Here is an 18,141-nt window from a genome sequence, read left to right as displayed (position 1 = left end):
GCATTTGTAGAAACAATTACAACTGCTTTCTCTTTCCCCAGAGAAAGCCCGCTATAAAACAGAATTAAGACAGTGCTAAGGGGCACATTCTTCATCTAGTGAATATGGATTTAGCTGCGTGAGCCCACTTGAAGCAAATAGCAGTTCTGCAGCTTCATCACTTCATGGAGATTTATAGCTCATAGTATAATATGGATGTAGAAAAGACAGGAAAAGCAAAATAAATGCTAAGATTTTCTACTTTGCCGTTGCTGGGTATAGGAAATGCAGCACCTACATCAGTTTTGTTGGCCTTGGATTGGTTTACTGGGAGATAAAGTGCGAAGTTTTAATTTTAAACCTCTTTTTATCATTATTATTTTTTGTTGCATTCCTAGCATTCCCAATAGCCATAGGGTGAAATCCCAGGATACACACATTGCACCAGCTTAGCTGTGTGGGTGGCATGGGAAGGCAGACTTTATACTGCTCAGGTAAAACTGCAAAGTTTTCCAGTCCAGACAAGCCTTCAATCTAGGTTTATGAATAAAATGTCTTCACTGGAGAAGGGCTTTTTTATGCAGCATATAATGTTCCTTACACTTGTAACTAATGAAGAAGGAGATTGTACTTGGCTCTTAGAGTCATAATGGATTTTGTCTGTTTAGAGGGAAAAAGAAGTGGCGCTGAGCAGTGTCCATCAGCACAATCCCGACTGTGATATTTGGGTTCACGAGTATTTTACGCCGTCTTGGTTCTGCCTGCCGAACAACCAGCCTGCTCTGACAGTCATCCGCCCTGGGGACACCACACGAGATGTGCTGGAAATGATTTGCAAGGTAAAGGCCGCCAGCATGCCCTGGAGCAGGGCAAAATGCCTACAACCCTGAGCACTTTGAGTTGAGTCCTTTATGGTTAAACTTTACAGTGAATTTCTCCTGCGCTTGAGTATGTTAGATCAAAAAAGTGAATTACACTGAATTTTTCAGTAAAATCACGCTAGCACCACATAGGACAAACAGAGTTGGAGTTAAACTTGTCGTGGGTGTGAGGAGAGGAAGGCGGGTTGATTTTTGCCTTTTGCATTCCGGGCACTGTGCGTGAGTCTCTGAAGTGCCTTCACACCCTGCCCCACTGGTGCTGCTGCCTCTCACCCACCCACCCACCCGCTCTCCCTTTACCAGAGGCCAAGCTGTGCACAGGACCCTTCTCATTTCTCTCTCTGCCCCCAGCGTCCCAGCCCCTGTCCCCCATCCCGTTTCCTTTTGCTGGAGTGATGCAGTTGCCCCATGCTCTCTCGACCATCCCGGTGCCCCCAACTCCACCAACACCCCCCATAACCTCTTCCCTCCACCACCAGACAAGCGGGCTGATCTCTTCCAGGTCACCCTGTTTCCAGGTGCCGTTCTTCCTTCCTTCCCCGTGCTGCTTCCTCCCTCTGGTTGGTGCGAGGGAGGAAGGCACAGAGAACCAGCAGTGCCAGGAGTGGGAGAAGGTGCCGGTGTTAGCTGTCTGCATTGCGGAGACAGACTGGCCTCGTGTAGGTGGTGGGAGGGAAGAGAGAAGAAAGCTTTTATCTGCAGAAAGAACACCTGGATTTCTTTGCGAGATGAAATATCAGACATTTGGCCATTAAAAACAGTTATGTCTCAGCAGCGAAGTTTAAAGCTTTGACAAATTAAATACAAGCTTTCAGTTCTGGCATCCGCATAATGTATGTTTTCCACTAACCAGCTGACTGCAAACTAGACCCAACTCGTGTCACGTGCTGCTCTGAAAAGTGAGTCCTCTTTTGTACAACAACAACAGCAAAAGAAAAGAAAACATTTATTGCTGTTAGGCGCTTAACTTCGGGGACTTCTAGAACATGTTGCATGTGCTTCCAAAGAGAGGGAAGGTGAGAGAAAGGCGTTTGTTTGGAATAATTATACAGTGTGCTTATCTCTCTGCCAGGTGCACTATTAAAGGCTGCTGCAGCTTGTGAAAGCTCTTCATTGTATTCAGGAAAAGATGACATTTTTAGAGAGAGACATAATAGGGAAGCTGGATGACACATTATTAGTAATGATTTATTTTTAGGGCTTATATTTTCCTTTGGGTAAGAGTGATTAACTCAGTGGGCCACATCCTTAGCTGGAGTAAATTGGTGTAGCTCCGTTGGTTTCGGTATCGACCTGCTGAGGATCTGGTCTCTCACTGTGTTTTTGATCGTAGTGGGTGGTGGTGTGTAGGGAGATTGGGAGGTGGGTGAGTGTTTGTTTTTTTAAACAGCTATTATCTGTTTCTTTCCTTTTCTGTAAGAGTTTTCAGTCTGGAAAACACTGATGGATGCCTTCTTTTCTATCACTTTTAATAATCAATCTCTTTCTTCTGTCTCTTGCATTCAGCTCATTTTTCCCCCTTTAATATCTGATCCACATCATTTCACATCAGTTTGCCATCTGCCATCTGAGAACCAGTCAAGTTCTGGTATAGTAAACATTTCAAGATCTACATTTCATATAAACCTCTTCATGTTTGTAGATGTGGTTAAATCTATCTGTGCTATTAAACTGAGCTTGATTATTCTATTGGAGAACATTAAGTGCACTCAAGTCATTGTAGAAAATGTGTTCTTATACTAACATTGCTGCTTGTTATTATACAGCGAGTTAGGTTTTGGAGGCTGCTTTGTGACACTTTTATGATTCAAGATCGGTGGGAGGAGAGTCTAAAGCATATTTTAAAGTGGTTTCTCGAATATTTCTCCTAAGATTTAACTAATAGCCTCTCTTGGAAGGCAAAAAAGTCAGTATAGATACATTAAATTGTTTCCATTGGATAATAGCTATAGGTGTGATCGTGTGTGTACATATTACTAAAATTTGCATAACGTTATGTCTTAAAATCGAGTAGGAACACGTACAGTACATATGGATGTAGGCAGAAGCAGTATGGAGGGAATAACACCAAAAATCGAGCATAGCAGACCACGTGGCATTTAGTCTTTTGCCTGAACTGTATAAGAAGTGAGAAGCAAAAGAGCTTCTGTTTTCCCACTGTTACTGAAATAGACGGCATGAGGGGCAAGAAGCAGATTTCCCCATGCCCTTTGGATCTGTGCTAAAAGTCTCCAGGCAGTGACTTAAGCCTGATGCTCTGTGGGCTTGCTTTGATTTTGAGCTGATGTGTTCCAGCAGAAAAGGCTCGGGCCACACAGGTGCAAAGCCGGAGTAACACGATGGGCTCACCAGCATGTTTCCGCGATGCTGTAACTTCAGTGCTAACTCCGTCTCCCACGCCAAGCTGAAAAAATACTCCCTTTCTTGTACGTCCCTGTCCTGAGACAGTGGTCATGCAGCGGGATGAATCCAGCTGTCTTGGACATGTCTAAGGTCAGGCTGAACGGGCCTCTGGAGGCGCCTGTCCCCAGTTTAACTGGAGGGGAGCTGAAACGGATGAAGAGTTCAGGCTATGTGCCGACCCGCTACGCCACCCGGAGCCTGTTGAATTGTTTCACACCCCAGCCTGTAAATTCTTCCTCAAGAGCACATCGGTTAAGCTGTCAGGTTAGGCTTTAAATTGGGTTAGTTGCTTAATTTAGTCCAGACATAGCCAGAGTTATTAGGAGAGAAATAAATAAACCAAGCAGCTTATTTGTACTGCTAAAAGGTGTTTTGGGTGGTCTTGAAAGGATATGAATATCACTAAAGCTGCGCTGTTTCTGCTCCCACCTTCCTGCATATGGATGCAGCTAGACCAGCAACAGAAGAAAAAAAAAGAAGAAAAAAAGTGGGTTAAAAGTATGGCTTTTAGGGCAGACTGGCTGTTTCCTCTTCAAGAGGACCTTTTCCTTTCACTTCAGTAGACAATTGTGCCTCTATTTGAAAATTACTGATGTCAAATTTCGCTACAGACAAGGCCTTGCTGCAGCTATGCAATTTTTAATTAACTAAATGTTCTGGCTCATGTGCTGCAGCATCACAGCTTTGACGGTGATGACTCCCATTTCCTGGCATGGATGGGGCTGCACTGCAGTGGATGCAGTGCAGTGGATGCAGCGGTATCCACCGTGGCCGGTGGTGTTTCTTGGAAGAAATGAGTGGCTCAAAAGCTATGTGAGATTTATCCAGTGGCCTCTTTCGGCAGCGCCCTGCTCTGGATAGCTCAGAGCTTCCATGCAGCATCTGTCATCTTGTGTTTAGCTCCCTCCTACCCTCCAAAATGTCCCGCACGATTTTCTCCTGAGCAAATCTCCCTGCAGGACCGACGGGTGTGAGATCAGAGGCGTCAGCACCCGTCCCTGTGCCTGATGCAGTGCCGGTATCAAAGCCAGCGGGAGCCCTTTCAAGGACCGCCGGGAAGGGTAGATCAAGCCACCCGCCTGCGGGGACGGCTCCTCTGTTAAGATGGTATCAGGGCAGGGGCTGAACAGCGCGGGGCAGGCAGACGTGAGCACAACCTGCCCCACCAGTGCAGCTGAGGCAGCTCCCAGCCTGCGGCGTCTTGCGCCCGAGCGCCTTGAGGCCCCGAGCCTGATCCACCGATGTCCCTCTGCAACAGGTTGTGATCTCTGCTGGCCTTCTGACTAGCCCTCGGGCACACCGAGAAGTGTCTCTTTGGATGTCCTCTGCAATGGGAAGGTGTTCAGAGGTCTGTTTGGAAGCAACGAAAACACACAGCTGTGGATGGGGGCTCTCGCTGAACCCTGGGCTATGTTAAATTACACATAATTACACAGCGTAAATCTGGCTGACCTGGCACTTGCTGGGTGGCTCTCACTTGGCCATACCTGAAGCTGTATGAAATGCAGAAGACATAAGAGATCTTCAGCACAGGAGACCACAAGAAGATTCAATTCAGTGGCAGAAGCAGGCTGTTAGGTTGCCCGGTTAATTTTTCTGCTAGTGTGGGTTTTCCACATATCATTTTTTCCCCACTAATGGCTTTAAATGGCTGAAGTGTTTCAGAGGCTTTCGCTGAAACTTACCGCAAGCTTTTTCCTCCAGTCTTCAGATGTGCTATCTGTGTTTTTATGTCTCCTCCCTGTTTTTGTTTAATTCGTGTGCACGATGCTCTTCAGTTTGTATCTAGGGATCGTAAATTAATCTGACCAGAAACTGATCTAGGGCTCTTTTGTATCATTTCTGAACAATTACAACCAATCCTGCTTCCCAGGAATTTCTGGGGTGTTCATATATATGTGCACGTAAGAGACAAAACTAGGAAAAATGGTCAATAAACAATGAGCAGAGCTGGTGGAGCTGGTGAAATGTTTATCAAAAAAGAAAAAGGAGGGAGACGGTGAGGCTCTCCCACATTCAGTTCCTTTATTTTGGCTTTTGATAGATTTCGGATTCCTTATTTAATTAACTAGGCATTTGTCCAGATTACAGGGCTTATCCCATTTCAGGTACTCAATTTCATGTAAGGATAATTTGGTTTTTGAATCGGGCATACTGGAATGCAGCAATACGTAGAGTGCAGCAATAGGTCTGTCATTTATTTTTGCATTGGTAGCTATTTTTTATTCACTGCCTAATCCAGATTTTCAAAAATGCTCGCTGTTCTCCAAATACTTGCTGAAGAGTTTGCTCGGTCAGGGTGTGATCTTCTCTGCAGGTCACTCGGTGTGCATTACTCATCATCCGTACTGTGTCATCAGTCAGCTGAGTCTCAGTGTATCATCAGCTTGGCTTGAACCGGATAAGTGAGCCTTTAAAAAACACAAGGGCAACACATAACAAATAGGAAACGATGACATTCGTGCACGAATTTTCAGATGAGCCGTTGTTTTTAGTACAACCTTGGAGGTTTTGGTAATTTGGTAATACAAGATGGAAAGGCAGATGTATAAAAGCATATAATAATAACGGGAGTTCAAAAGTGATGGTGAGGTGGATTTCCCTGCTGTATTTGTGAATCACTTCTGGATTTTTCATTAGCTTTAGTCAACAGTTTACGAACTTTGAAAGTAACTTCTGAATGACGTTCTTTGTGTTTATCACCATTCCCAATGTGTTTTGATTACACACTGCATTAACCTCTGCTTAAATTGAGCTTATTAATCGTGCTGAGAAAAGGTCGTTAACATCTCCCAGACCAAATGCCATATCCTCAGCTAATTATAACTAATTCATTAAAATGGTGTGACCTGTTTCCACTGGGAGGTAATCCAGTACACAACTCTCGGCTTCTTTTAGCCTTTTAAAGCCGGCCTATCCTGGGTTGTTTTGAATTTAAAGGATGTACAGATTTTTTTATATAACCTTGCTTGAAATTTGCTAAACCATATATACTTGCTAAATTATGAAGGTGCTAAAAAAAACAAACAGAAAAAAGTTTCCTTTAAATCACACTGTGTGTACAAAAGATCTGCTCCAAGCCTTCTGCTTTAATAGTGTTTGCTTATTCCTGCAATAGCCCGAGACGGAGCAGAATTGTGAAATAAGCAGAAGTGAAGAGGCTGCTTAGAGTAGTAGCACTGCCCTTGACGTCCTGATCAGGTTAAATGAGCACTCGCTTTTGGGGGAGAGGAGAAGGTTTGGATTCTTGTTCGAGTTAGGAGATCATGGTCCTCTTACGACAGATGGTGCTGGAGCACCTCCACCTTTTTCTCTCTGTGAATGTCATGCCATTTTCTAAGTATAGATAATTTGAGCCACTGCTCTTCTCTTACAAAGCCTCTTCTCCATTTCTTACAGACTCACCAGCTGGATCACTCCGCTCACTACCTGCGTCTTAAATTCCTGATTGAAAACCAGATTCAGTTTTATGTACCAAAGCCAGAAGAGGATATCTACGAATTGGTAATGCTACCTCCTGAGCAAAATTAGATGACACTGTGTAGGACACTATTAATTAGTGTTTATCTGGTGTTTGTAATAAGCAGTTATGCTTTTTAACTTGCAATTACAGTGCTGTGACGGCCATAGCAAATTGGCCTGCGGTAAAGTAATCTCTCCAAACATTTCATCTAGTGGAGAGAGTTGGTGTTTTGCTTATGTGTGTGCATGCATGGGTCTGTGTGGAAGGGAGAGAAGGAACAGCCATTGGTAATGGGCAAAGGTTATTGTATCGTACATTTAAGCTTAATATCTCTAAAGATATATGCCTTTTTCTCTGGTTCTTATTTTCCTTGTTTATTCTCAAGACATACTGTTGAGGCCCGAATACTACTTCTTCAGATCACTTTGATTTTTAAGGGAGAGAGGAAACACAAAAGTTTTTTTTTTTCGTTTTTTTTTTTTTCTCCTGAATGGGAAGGTAAATGTTGAACTTAAAAAGCTCTGGAGTTATGTGTGAGAATATACATTCCTAATTGCTTCATTGGGATGTTTTCATATCATGAATCTCAAAAGCAGACTTCAAAGGAATTTTGAAATCAGAGATGAAAAAAAAAAGACCAAACAGAATTAGTGTCGTGCTTTAACTCTATGATTTTACACATGCATGCTCTAAAGCTTTTTAAAGTCCTTTTTACTGGTGGTTGTTTTATTTTATAAAAAGTAAAACTTTGCCAGTTATGGATGCTTTTGTTCATTTACTAAAGAACTTCTGGGGTTTGCCATTATCACTGTTAAAAAAGTATTACTGAGAAAGTACTAAAACTGGGAGGTGAAACATAGCTGGGAGCGATGATTAAAACTCAGAGAAAACAGATTGTGGCTTTCATTGCCTGGGAGGACTTTGGGGAGTTGCCTTATGCCGATGGGATATAGGATTGACATGGTCATCACTTGTTGTTTATTCTGAAAAAAATGAAATTACAGCAAAACTCCACAGTCTGTAGGACTACTCACATGCTGAAAGGTTATAGCATAGGCAGGATCATACCTAATGCAGTATCATTAAATCAATATGCATTTGTATGTGTGCTTGTATGCGCATGTATGCTTGTTTCATGAGAAAATCTGAGTTACTTTTATTCAAGTGTTAAATGAAATTATTCTCTTGCAGTATGATGAAACTAATGACCCTATTTTTGTGGTCTCCTGAAAAGCTCTTTATAATAGTTTTGCCGTAATAATACCTTGCTAGAGCTATCTTCCACCTACTAAAATGCTTTTACAATACATTACTGCAGAAAAGGTAAACATCATTTCTTCTGATGGTATTCCTTTTTCTTGCAGAACATATAAGATCTATTTAAATAAGAAATGGAGATTAAATGTCCATATTCCATTCCTCTCTAAACATTACCGGTGATGCTTTGTGTTCTGACGTAGTCTTTCAAAAATTCATGAGCTTGGTTTATTATGTGTTAAAAATGTTACTAAGGGCTCGGAGACGGATATTTAGCATTAGGTGCTGCACCAGGCAGTTATATTTTTAAGCACCTTTTATTGTAAACTAAGCATTGGAATGTTTTGACTGAAGCTTGACGTGCCAGACTTGGGTTCCTGCGTTGGGTAGGATTTAGTTGTTGCTTTCAGATGAAAGCAGGAGACAGGAGACCTCTCTGGAAATCTCACCGGTGAAGGCATTGGGGCTGCTGTGAAAAGTAGTCCTGGGAAAGGGTGCTGAGACAAGACCAAAAATGTAGAGGAAAAAAGAGCAAGCAGGTGACAAGCTTGAGAAAATTCAGGTAATGATAGATCCCCCAAAGCTGCTTTAAGAAACACCACGGGGAACAGAGGGATTGAAGTGGATCACGGGGGCAGCTGTCGTCAGGAGGCAATCCTGAGCACCAGTGCCTAGAAACCCCCCCGGATGCTCCTGGTACTGCCATTAAACCCCTCTGAGCAGAGCCCCCCCGAACCTGCGGTGCCAGCAGCACGAGCATCCACAGCCCAAACGCGCTGCCTGCCTTTGGAGCTGGGATGGTAGGTCCATGGGGCACAGAAATGTTGGTGTCAGCTCAGTGCTCCTGCCTGTCGTGGCTGTGGTCTGGGCAGCTCCACAGCAGCCTGTGGGTCCCAGATATTTGCTTCCCTTTCCATGGAGATTCTTCTCGGGATGTAGGCAGTGAGCAGTTCCCATATCCCTGTGCCCTCGATCCCTTGTTGGCCATCCTTGTTTCAGGTCTTGCGTGCTCATCCAGATAGCTTTCTTGCTGAAATAACTGCAGGGTTCAGACAGTTTTTGTTCTGAAAACGCTGCAGTTTTCACTCCTTTTTTTTTTTTTTCTTTCTACTTTTAAAAAAATCTTTACTGAAATCTGGCTGAGATTATGTGAATGTCATTTGACTCATTTTCAAGTGTTGAATAATGTGCTTCCATATTTGAAAACCACATTTTAAAAGCAACGCTAGCATGGCATCCTCATTGAATTTTACAATTTATCTTGCTATATAAAACCATTTAAGTGGGTATACAACTGTTCTGTAGCGCATAATATTTGCATTAAACAGATGTATAAGTGTTGGTAGAAGCAGGAGATAAAATTATATATTTATTAAAGGAACCGTTTACTAATGAGTAACTTTTTTTTAAAGAAGTGGATTAAATGCTTCGGTCCAAACACTAATGTACAGTTTTAAAATGTTAACTTAATTATTGGGAATTGCTTTTTTACACAGTCACACCAGCATTTTAAACAAAATGTTTACGTGTGAACTCTCATTCACCTGTGGGTATGATTTTTTCCAAAGATGAAAGGATGGTCTGTGAGTGAAGTCCTAGCCTCTGCTATGGAAAAAAAATAGCTTCAAACCTTTGCTGAGACTGAGGTTTTCAGAATGGCTTTGAGAAAGTCAGGGCTGACTCCCAGAGGTGTCAGTTTGGAGTCTCCAAATGTCTGGAAAAATGGGATTTCCCTGTCTGAGACGGTGTGACAGGCCCCAGTACCAGCTCGTTTGTTAGGAGTTGAGAGGTAGGACTGCGATACAACAGTAAGTAAGACAAGGCACAGGAACCTAAGTGATTTAAAAGCATAATTCCTCTTACCGTACTCTGTGCTCTCTGAGGGAGGGGGACAGAGTACAGGGGTGCAGCTGAGGGCTTGTTTGGCTTGCGAATTGCAAGCGTGTGCTTAGGCTTCTGGGTTGCCACCCGGAGGTGTGAATTTGTGCTGGTCTCCCAGGAAGGATGCTAATGACAACTTCAAAGACTTGGGCGCTTTTCTCAGCACAAATAAACATAAACGTGGTAAAGGTGAAATTACATGCTGAAAAAAAGAACTGCATATAAATTCTGATCGTCTTGTAGCAATTAAGGAACGTATTTTAGAAGCAAAATCCCTACCTGTGACTTTAATACTATAAAATAATTCAATTCCTGCAATGTCTTACTCTAATTAATATAAATACTTAATGATAAAAGATGACTTCCCACTAAATACAAGAGTAGGCATACAAGCTCGTTTTCTTGTGCACTCAAAATTGTATTGAGAGAGTGGAATGGATGTGTCCTTTCTTTTTTGTTGGCTTCCTCCTTTTTAACTATGTTCTTAACCATACAGCATAGTGACACTGCTCGTACGTTTCATGCACGTGGAGAAAAATTGTCTGATAGGTAATGCTCACAGTCTATTTCTCCATCCTGTAATTAAGAAAGAAGTCTGTTCAAAATTATTACAGTTAATGTGTCCTCCCACAGTAAAGTATTTTTATGTATTTTTTTTTTCTATTCAGCTTTACAAAGAAATAGAAATCTGTCAGAAAATTACGCAGCACATTCAAATAGAGAAGTCTGATGCATCCTCTGATATTTATGGTAAGTATCTCTCCTCAGTTTGTTTTTACCTTCCTACCAAGTCAATTCAAGTGTAAGTAACTGCTTGCTATTGATTGCTATACCTGAAAGGCCCATTGAACAAAATAAGGAAAGCACATCCGATGCCTGTGCCATCCACAGAAAGCTCGCTCCCCTGCCCTGAAGCAGGATGCTTTTATTTGTAATGCACTGAGCACTGTTTCTCCCGGTGCTCAGGCTGTGGGATATGCAGCTCTTTGATGAGAGCTACAGTGGCAGAAAGGACAAATGTTTTCTTGTTTTTCTAGTCTCTCAAAGCACCGCGTACAGAGGTTGTGGGACTGCGTGCTGGCAGCACATGGCATCCTTTGCTGGTTGTCACATCCCACGTGAATGTCCGCCTTGCAGTGCTTGCGGGGGCCCTGCAGCAGAGCTGGGGTTTGGCAGAGGGCTGCTGGTGCAGCTTGGGGCTGCCAGTGGGGTCTCCCCCTCCTCACCCCATACCTCTCCCAGCCCTCCCGGGGCAGCTCCAGGCGCGATGGCAGCGACGCAGCCAGAGCATCGCTGCAGGTGGGAGGCTTCGCGAGGTCTGCGGCTGGGCAGCTGTTGCAGGAGAAGCTCCTTGTCCCCTTTCCCTGCCTGCTGCAGGTCTGTAAGGTGGGTCCCTATCCTGCCCTGCAGTTCCTGAGGCTGGGGGAGCCTGGTCCCAAGGACACCCAGTTCTCAAGGAGCCCCCGTGGACTCCTAGAACCAGAATCTGACACATCTTACGGATCTGCGTGTAAAATGGGGGAACTCCTCCCTGTGTAATTTCAGCAAAATTCCCAATCTTTATGTGGGGGTGGTTGTATTATCTTTTGAATATTTGAAGCTGTAAACCTCCAGCCTGGTGAGGTTGCCCTTTGGTCTAGCAATTACAGTTCTGTAGTGTTTTTTAACATTATTTGTGCAACCCACCCTGCGGGAAGCCAATCTGCATCTTTTTACTGTTTATCTAAATATTCTGTTTTAATGACTAGAATAATTCTGAATTCCCGAACTGGTTATTATACAGCTGCAGGCCATTCGAATATAGAGCACTGCTACAAAGCAGTAGTACTGACTGTGGGTTGAATACTGAAGGCCTGAGAAAGAAATCTGAACTAGCACAGCAATGGCCCTAGGTTCAATAATTACGCTATGGCTGAAAGGACTGCGAGAATTAGGGGTATTGTGGCATTTCCTGTTTCTTTCTTTCTCTTTCTCTCTCTTTTTTTTTTTTTTTTTTAAGTGATGGGAAAGACAACGAAATGCACTGTCATGTCCTGTGAAAGGGGATCAGCTGCGTGATACATGGGATGTATCTGTTCAGTGGCTCTGACCCTGCAGAGGGCGAATGCTAAACGCACCCAAAAAGGCTGACTTTGCTCTCGTTGAAAGAAAATGGCAGAACTTGTTTTGACTTTAAACAATAGCAGAATTTCTGTAGTCTGTATGTGCCTCAGAAACCGTACCATGTGGTCATGCAGTGACAAGTGTGTACTGAAATACTCCCCTGCAGGGGAACAGAGGAGAGGTGACGGAGCTGTGCTGACCCTCTCTTGGTGCTGGGGTTCATTCTGAAATTCTTTCCAGTCCTGTATGTTAAGTACATTTACGTCCTCTTAGTCTCTTTATGGAATGAGTGTTGCCAACACATACTTTTACAATCCAGAGAGCAAGCTAAAGCCCATACACGAGCTATGGCAGCATGAAGATCAGAGCTGTCTGGTTTCCACATAGATTCCTTTTTAACGGGATTGCTCAAGGGCTCTTGCTACTGGTTTTGTTTTGAAAGATGTCTAAATCAATAACATGGCTGCAGAGTCTCCAAGCATCTCGCCTAAGTCTTCCTATGAGCAGGATTGCTTTTGAAGTTGGTTCTTAGGCAGCTGGGCAGCGCAAGAAGCTCGCTCAGCCCCTCACGAGCACTTGAGTAAGTGCTGGGAACAGGGTCAGGAGCCAGTACCACAGCTGAACGTCCAGGCGCTACGGGATTTTTCATTCTTACGATTGCTTTTCTTCTTGTCTGCAGCTTCATTCAACCCTTCTCATACTTCTTGCACATTTTAAAAACATATGTCCAAATCCCCTGTGCCTTGATTCCTCCAGAAGAACTGGAAAAGTCTTCATGAAACGAAGAAAAATGAATAAAATTATGGAAATCATTAGACCTTGCCCGCTGCTATTGCTAGTATTCCAGTTATAGCAATAATAATGTTTGTAAATCACTGTGAATTTTCAGGATCCTTCACAAGCAGCCATTAATTAATCCTGACAATGTTTCTGTGATAAGAGACGCTCTCGAGGTATCTGGCCAGCGTGTTGGACCTTGCCTTCATTACATGTCAGCTGGTTTCTGTTGCTGTGCTGCCTGGGCACACACGTACATGCCTCTTTCACTGGTACCTGCCTCTTTGCACAAGGCTGTGCGGGCAGAAATCAGGGAGCATCCCCAGCGAGAGCCCACTGCTTCCAGCCCCTGTATGTACTGGGAACATCTCTCTGTTGGTGCTTTTGTGAGTAACTGTCTGTCCTGGGGGGCTGAGGTCGTTTCGTGGAGGCAGGTTTGTTGTGGTATTGCGTTGGTTTTATGTGGCCCTGTGCACTCTTAGATGCTGACTTTTGTTCTCCTGTCATCAAAACTTTGCGGTGAAGAAAAGGCCCTGTCTGGGTCACCACCCCTCTCTCCACACCTGTGTTTCAGGGTCCGTGCACAGTTTGATGATAATCTTTCTGGCAGCGATGCCAGCTTATGCAACCGCTGTCACTTCCACCCACTCCTGCCCTTCCTCTCACGCAGTGCTTGTACACGTGTTTGTGTGAGCACCTGGAGAATTCATCCAGACAAAAACTGTACGTTTGAAATATATGTGTCCATATACAAACTAGACATACGTATATATGCAAATATGCATCTGTGCAAACATAGGTGCATATATATACACACTTGACTGAGGTGTTTCTCATCCAGATGAACTCCCTGTCTCCTTACACCCATTCTACTAGTAATTATTGCTCTGGATTTTATTTTTTGACTGAAAGTCGAATGACAGATTGGAGGAGGAAGCTGTCTTCTGGGGAAAAAAAAAAAAGCTTGGGAAAGGTTGGGTGTCCTCTCAAGGTTAGCCACAACAAGAACTTGAGAAGCTCAGCCTTGTTTTAACTGTGTGGTAGTTGGAGCGAAGGCAGTGCAGCAAAACAGCATTTCAGCTGCAAAAGGGTGATTGTTTTAATAACTGCTAATTTGTGCTGACTCAAACCGAAGTCTTGGGCACGCTCCACAGGGCCTGTGGTGTGAAGGTTTTCCAGGTAGGCTTCATGGCGATGACAATCAATAGCTACTATTTGTTTTACATCTGCTCTTTTGTTTAGTCAAGAGTTGCTCCCGCTGCCAAATCTGGTGTGTTGAGTGAGCTTCACAAATTTCCTTTTATTCAGGCTGAGGAGCTTGCATATGGGTTCCAAGTAGCTCAGTAAGCCATGAAGGGCCATATGCTCCTAGCTTCTAGGCTGCCACATTCTTCCCCCTCCTTTTTTTTTTTTTTTTAAATGATATATGGAAAAAATAACTTCTCATCCATAACCATCGACTTGAAGGGAGTCCTAAAGTCAGAATAGGCTCCCAGCACATCTGCTTCCTCTTGGCTGGTGGCTGATTCCATGTCAAACAAGTATCTTCCCCCCCCAGAGGTTTGTAAATGTTTTTCTAGTTGGAAAAAGACAGAGCAAATGGTTTCTTACACCCATTTAGGGAGTAATGAAGTTTCAGAAAGGCAAATGTTCTTCTTTAGATAACTCTCAACAGTAAATAAGCAAAGCCTATTTAACTAAACACATTGTATTTACTTTACACATTGTTATCTTGCACAATGTCAAACACAAATGGCAAGAAAATCACCTAAACCAAATGTAACAGCACCATTTGCACTGTTAAAATTAAGGCTGTGTCAGTACTTGCATTGTAAGGTTGTTCTGGGGCTCTCTAACGCCGCTATAAAACGTGGGCTGAGCAGAGACTCGGCAAATAACAGGTCGTGCCAGGAGCAGCTGAGAAAAGAAAGAGGCAGAGGGGAAGGCAGCATTTTTACAAACTCGTCCAGCCCACGAAATTCAAAAAGTCAAAGCTGACATTTTGCTGTAGCAGGCACCGGTATGCATCGTATGAGTTAAGGATGGCAAGTCAGCCATAGCTCTCAGTTTCCTGGCTTTTGTTGGTTTGGGTCACAAACCACAGCTCTGTACAGCCTTTGTCTGCAAACAGCAAACTTCTCGTAGTGACCTTTTGTGGCAGGAGAATTCGAAGTGTGTTCCAACATTTTGCAGCTGTGGTATACTCAAATAAAACTGTAAACGATATGTGCAAACTCAGAAATTCAATTCAGTTTTTTCTTACAGCCGCTTTCACTTTAGCTTTCTATTTGTAAAGGTTTAAGGAAAGGGAGAAGGGAGGAATTATCGACCACTTTGAGAGGAACAGTGCTCGCTACAGGCACGGCACAGCCTTAACTGCAGTGCGTGCAGTCGTTAGGTAATGCTGTAATTGTTTGGTGCTTTCTAACCATGTCACTGGGTATCTCCCTAGGTTTCTCTCTGTCCTCCGTGGAAGAAGAAGGGATTCGTCGGCTGTATGTGAATGGTGTCAAAGAGACAGGCCTAGCTTTCAAGAAAGGTAAAAGACATTTTTAAATTGTGTTTGGCATTGTTTGTTTAATCCTGGTGCATACCGTGAGCTTGTTGGGGTGGAAGTTTTATAAACGCACCAAAACAGGATCCCAGTCCAGAAAAGATCGTGCTCTTTCAGCAAGAACCTGAGGTGATGAACATATGGTTGTTCTGCTCTTGGAATCGACAGTGCTCTATAGTCAAACTTTTAATTTTGAGTTGCTTTGCGTGTAGGAGGGTCAGCACCTCCCTTGCAGCTAGAAAGAAAAGCCAGGGCCCTCTCAAGTCAGTCACTGCAAGATAAACAGGTACGGTAGAAGCTCTCAGGTTACCCTCTGTGGCTGGGATTACTGCCTCTAGTTTTGCTCCCAGCATTTTCAGAAAGCGTCACAGCACTTGCGCCAGAAACCAGCAGAGAAAACTCGGCTGCCAGGCGAGTCGTAGTGCAGAGAGGGGTACGGTTCTGCCATGCCTTACCCTGACTGAAGCCAACCCTGGCAATACCATGCCCATACTGCTTTTCCCACTCATCGCCCTCCCTCGTGTGCCAGCACTGCTGCTCCTGCAGCCACAGGAGGGGCTGGGCAGGGAGCTGGGCAGCTGAAATAAAACCAAATTTTAAAGAGTAATATGGGGAGCAAGAAGAGCAGGAAGACGCTCACCTCATCATTGCCCATTAGTATATGCAGAGTCCTCAAAAGCACCTTCAGAGTTTTTTTGGGGAGTTGGTAGGTGGTAGTGCAGAGCTTACTCAAGAGCTTGCTGTTGTTGAAAGCGATGGGGTCTGTTGTCCCCCAGACAGCTCCAGCCCCCTGCCTGGTGCTGCCTCTGGCTGAACCAATTCAGCTACTGTCATACTGGAGAACTGCCATGACTTTTTCTGACCCCCTAGCAAATGGAGTTGGCTTGCATTGCAGCGAAGCCAGTGGCACAAGTGGCACAAGGGAGGGACAGGGCTGCACAGACAGAAGCTGGGAAGGGCTGGGGGGAGTAGTTTTGGCCACAGGGAACCTGGAGTTTCAGCTGTAGTCTCTGACCCTACCTGAAGAAAAACACCCGGGGGGCTCTGGAGGCTGCTGCGTTTCAATAAAGTTTGCAAAGATCATTTTTCTCTGTCCTGTCCCTCCTCACCCCACCTCAGCCCCAGACAGGGGTGGACAGGATAGGGATTCTGCCAAAAGCCCTGAACAAGGCTTGGGTTCAGCTATCTGCCAGCCTGCACCAGGGAAATTAAGTTCTCTGTGCTTCCTGTGGGGAACAAAGAGAGTATTAGGGTGAAGATGCAGGGTTCAGCAGGTCTTACTTTGCTTTCAGATGTTTGAATGAAAATTTAAATGAATGCGTGAACACACACTGCCTCCTGTGGGGCTGACATGCTAAAACACACTTTCAGTAATACATTACTCTTCATAACTGATACAAAAAGCCACTTCTGTAATAACAGTATTTGGCAGGATATTATGACAAGATACGCATAGTTAGCAGAGAGGAACACTCTCTCTCTTCCTCGCATTATTTACATTTATGTTTGCATTTGACTGCATTTCCTGCAGTAAATTAACTAGAAGAGTTACAGTATTTCCTTTTCAATCTTTTTTTTTTTAATGAAAAACTCTGAAATTTTATTTTCTCGTAATTATTTTTATGATTTATGATGTTATCTTTTTCTGTTGGTTTGCGTTAGCTAGGCCATTGCTGGATTTGTACTGATGCTTGATTGTACTGAGGTATATATGATGCTTCATCCCAAATGATTCAAAAGAGGGATTACAAAGAGCAAACGAAGCCCCAGATAAGATGTTTATGGTTACAAGCATATTAATGTGCTGCTATTATGACATGGCGTCACTAAGTAGAATAAATGAAATAGAGCGAAATGCTTGACTTGCTTTGTTTTGTCCTCATTTTGAATATGATTTTATGGTCCATTTGCTTCATAGCTATTCTATTTATTTCATTTTATTCTTTCTGAATCTGCGCTCCACACTACAGTTTCTGGGCACAGTTACATGCGTTTAAGAGAGATCTCAATTTTCCTAAAGAGGACTGGAGCTGTTTAGCCTCCGTGTTTCTTTCTGAAATGAGGGTAGGTAATCTGTCCTGGAGAATGCAGCTGAGCTCCTCTTGCAGCTCAGGCTCATCGAGTCGGGCCTCTCATCATGGCTTAAGGGCGCCAAGAGTCATCCTTTGCCTGGTCTCCCAGCCAGAGCACTGCACAGCAAGTCACCTACAAGAGCAGGTCACCTAGGGTAGGTTGCCTGCAAGGAGCAGCTCTTCTGGCCCTGTAAATTCCAGCTTTCCACCATGTAAATGCCAGGATGGTGACTAGGATGCCACAGCGGTCCCTCTGGTGGCTGTTGAACAGCATGATTTTCCGTCCTCTCTCTCAGGGAGATGCCTGCAGGGGCCCTGCCAGCATACCCTCAGCGATGAGTGCAGCCCCAGCGACTGACCTGTAGGCTGAGTGACACTGGAATTTATTCGGGTTTAAAGCCTGGTCCAGCTCGCTGTTGTTATTTGGAGAGCAGGCCGAGGGGAAGGTCAGGTCTCCTGCGGACCCTGGAGGGCTGCTCGTTGTCTGTCGCATTGCTGCATCGCCCGGAGGCGAGCGGGAGTCAGCTGCTTCCTCTGCGGATCCCCTTTTCCCTTGGGCACTGGGGCTATAAATAGCTCCTGAAATTGGATTGGAAAAGACCATGTCTAACGTACCAAGTGCTAAAATCTGCCTTTTGAAGATCTGTATGCTGGGATGTAATTCGGACAGGGCCAGAGAGGAGGTTGTCTGAAGTCCTACACCAGTTAAGTGGGAAATATTCTCCCTCCTCCTAAGTGTATCAGTAGGTGACCACTTCAAATAAAAGCATG

General features: G+C 44.2%; 1 protein-coding gene across 14 annotated transcripts in view; it reads left to right on the top strand.

The window, feature by feature from the left end:
* The window catches only part of TIAM1 (TIAM Rac1 associated GEF 1), a 176,327-nt gene that overhangs the window by 122,066 nt on the left and 36,120 nt on the right, over positions 1-18,141 (top strand). For all 14 annotated transcript variants that reach the window (XM_066977962.1, XM_066977952.1, XM_066977958.1 and 11 more), the window contains 4 exons: positions 648-818; positions 6,663-6,767; positions 10,533-10,614; positions 15,197-15,283. In XM_066977962.1, the coding sequence (XP_066834063.1) occupies positions 648-818; positions 6,663-6,767; positions 10,533-10,614; positions 15,197-15,283 (445 nt within the window). The remainder of the gene's footprint in view (positions 1-647; positions 819-6,662; positions 6,768-10,532; positions 10,615-15,196; positions 15,284-18,141) is intronic.

Source organism: Anser cygnoides, chromosome 1 (assembly GCF_040182565.1).
Source record: "Anser cygnoides isolate HZ-2024a breed goose chromosome 1, Taihu_goose_T2T_genome, whole genome shotgun sequence".
Taxonomy (NCBI): Eukaryota; Metazoa; Chordata; class Aves; order Anseriformes; family Anatidae; genus Anser; species Anser cygnoides.
The sequence above is the reverse complement of the archived record's forward strand: the minus strand, read 5'-3'. Positions and strand labels throughout refer to the sequence as shown.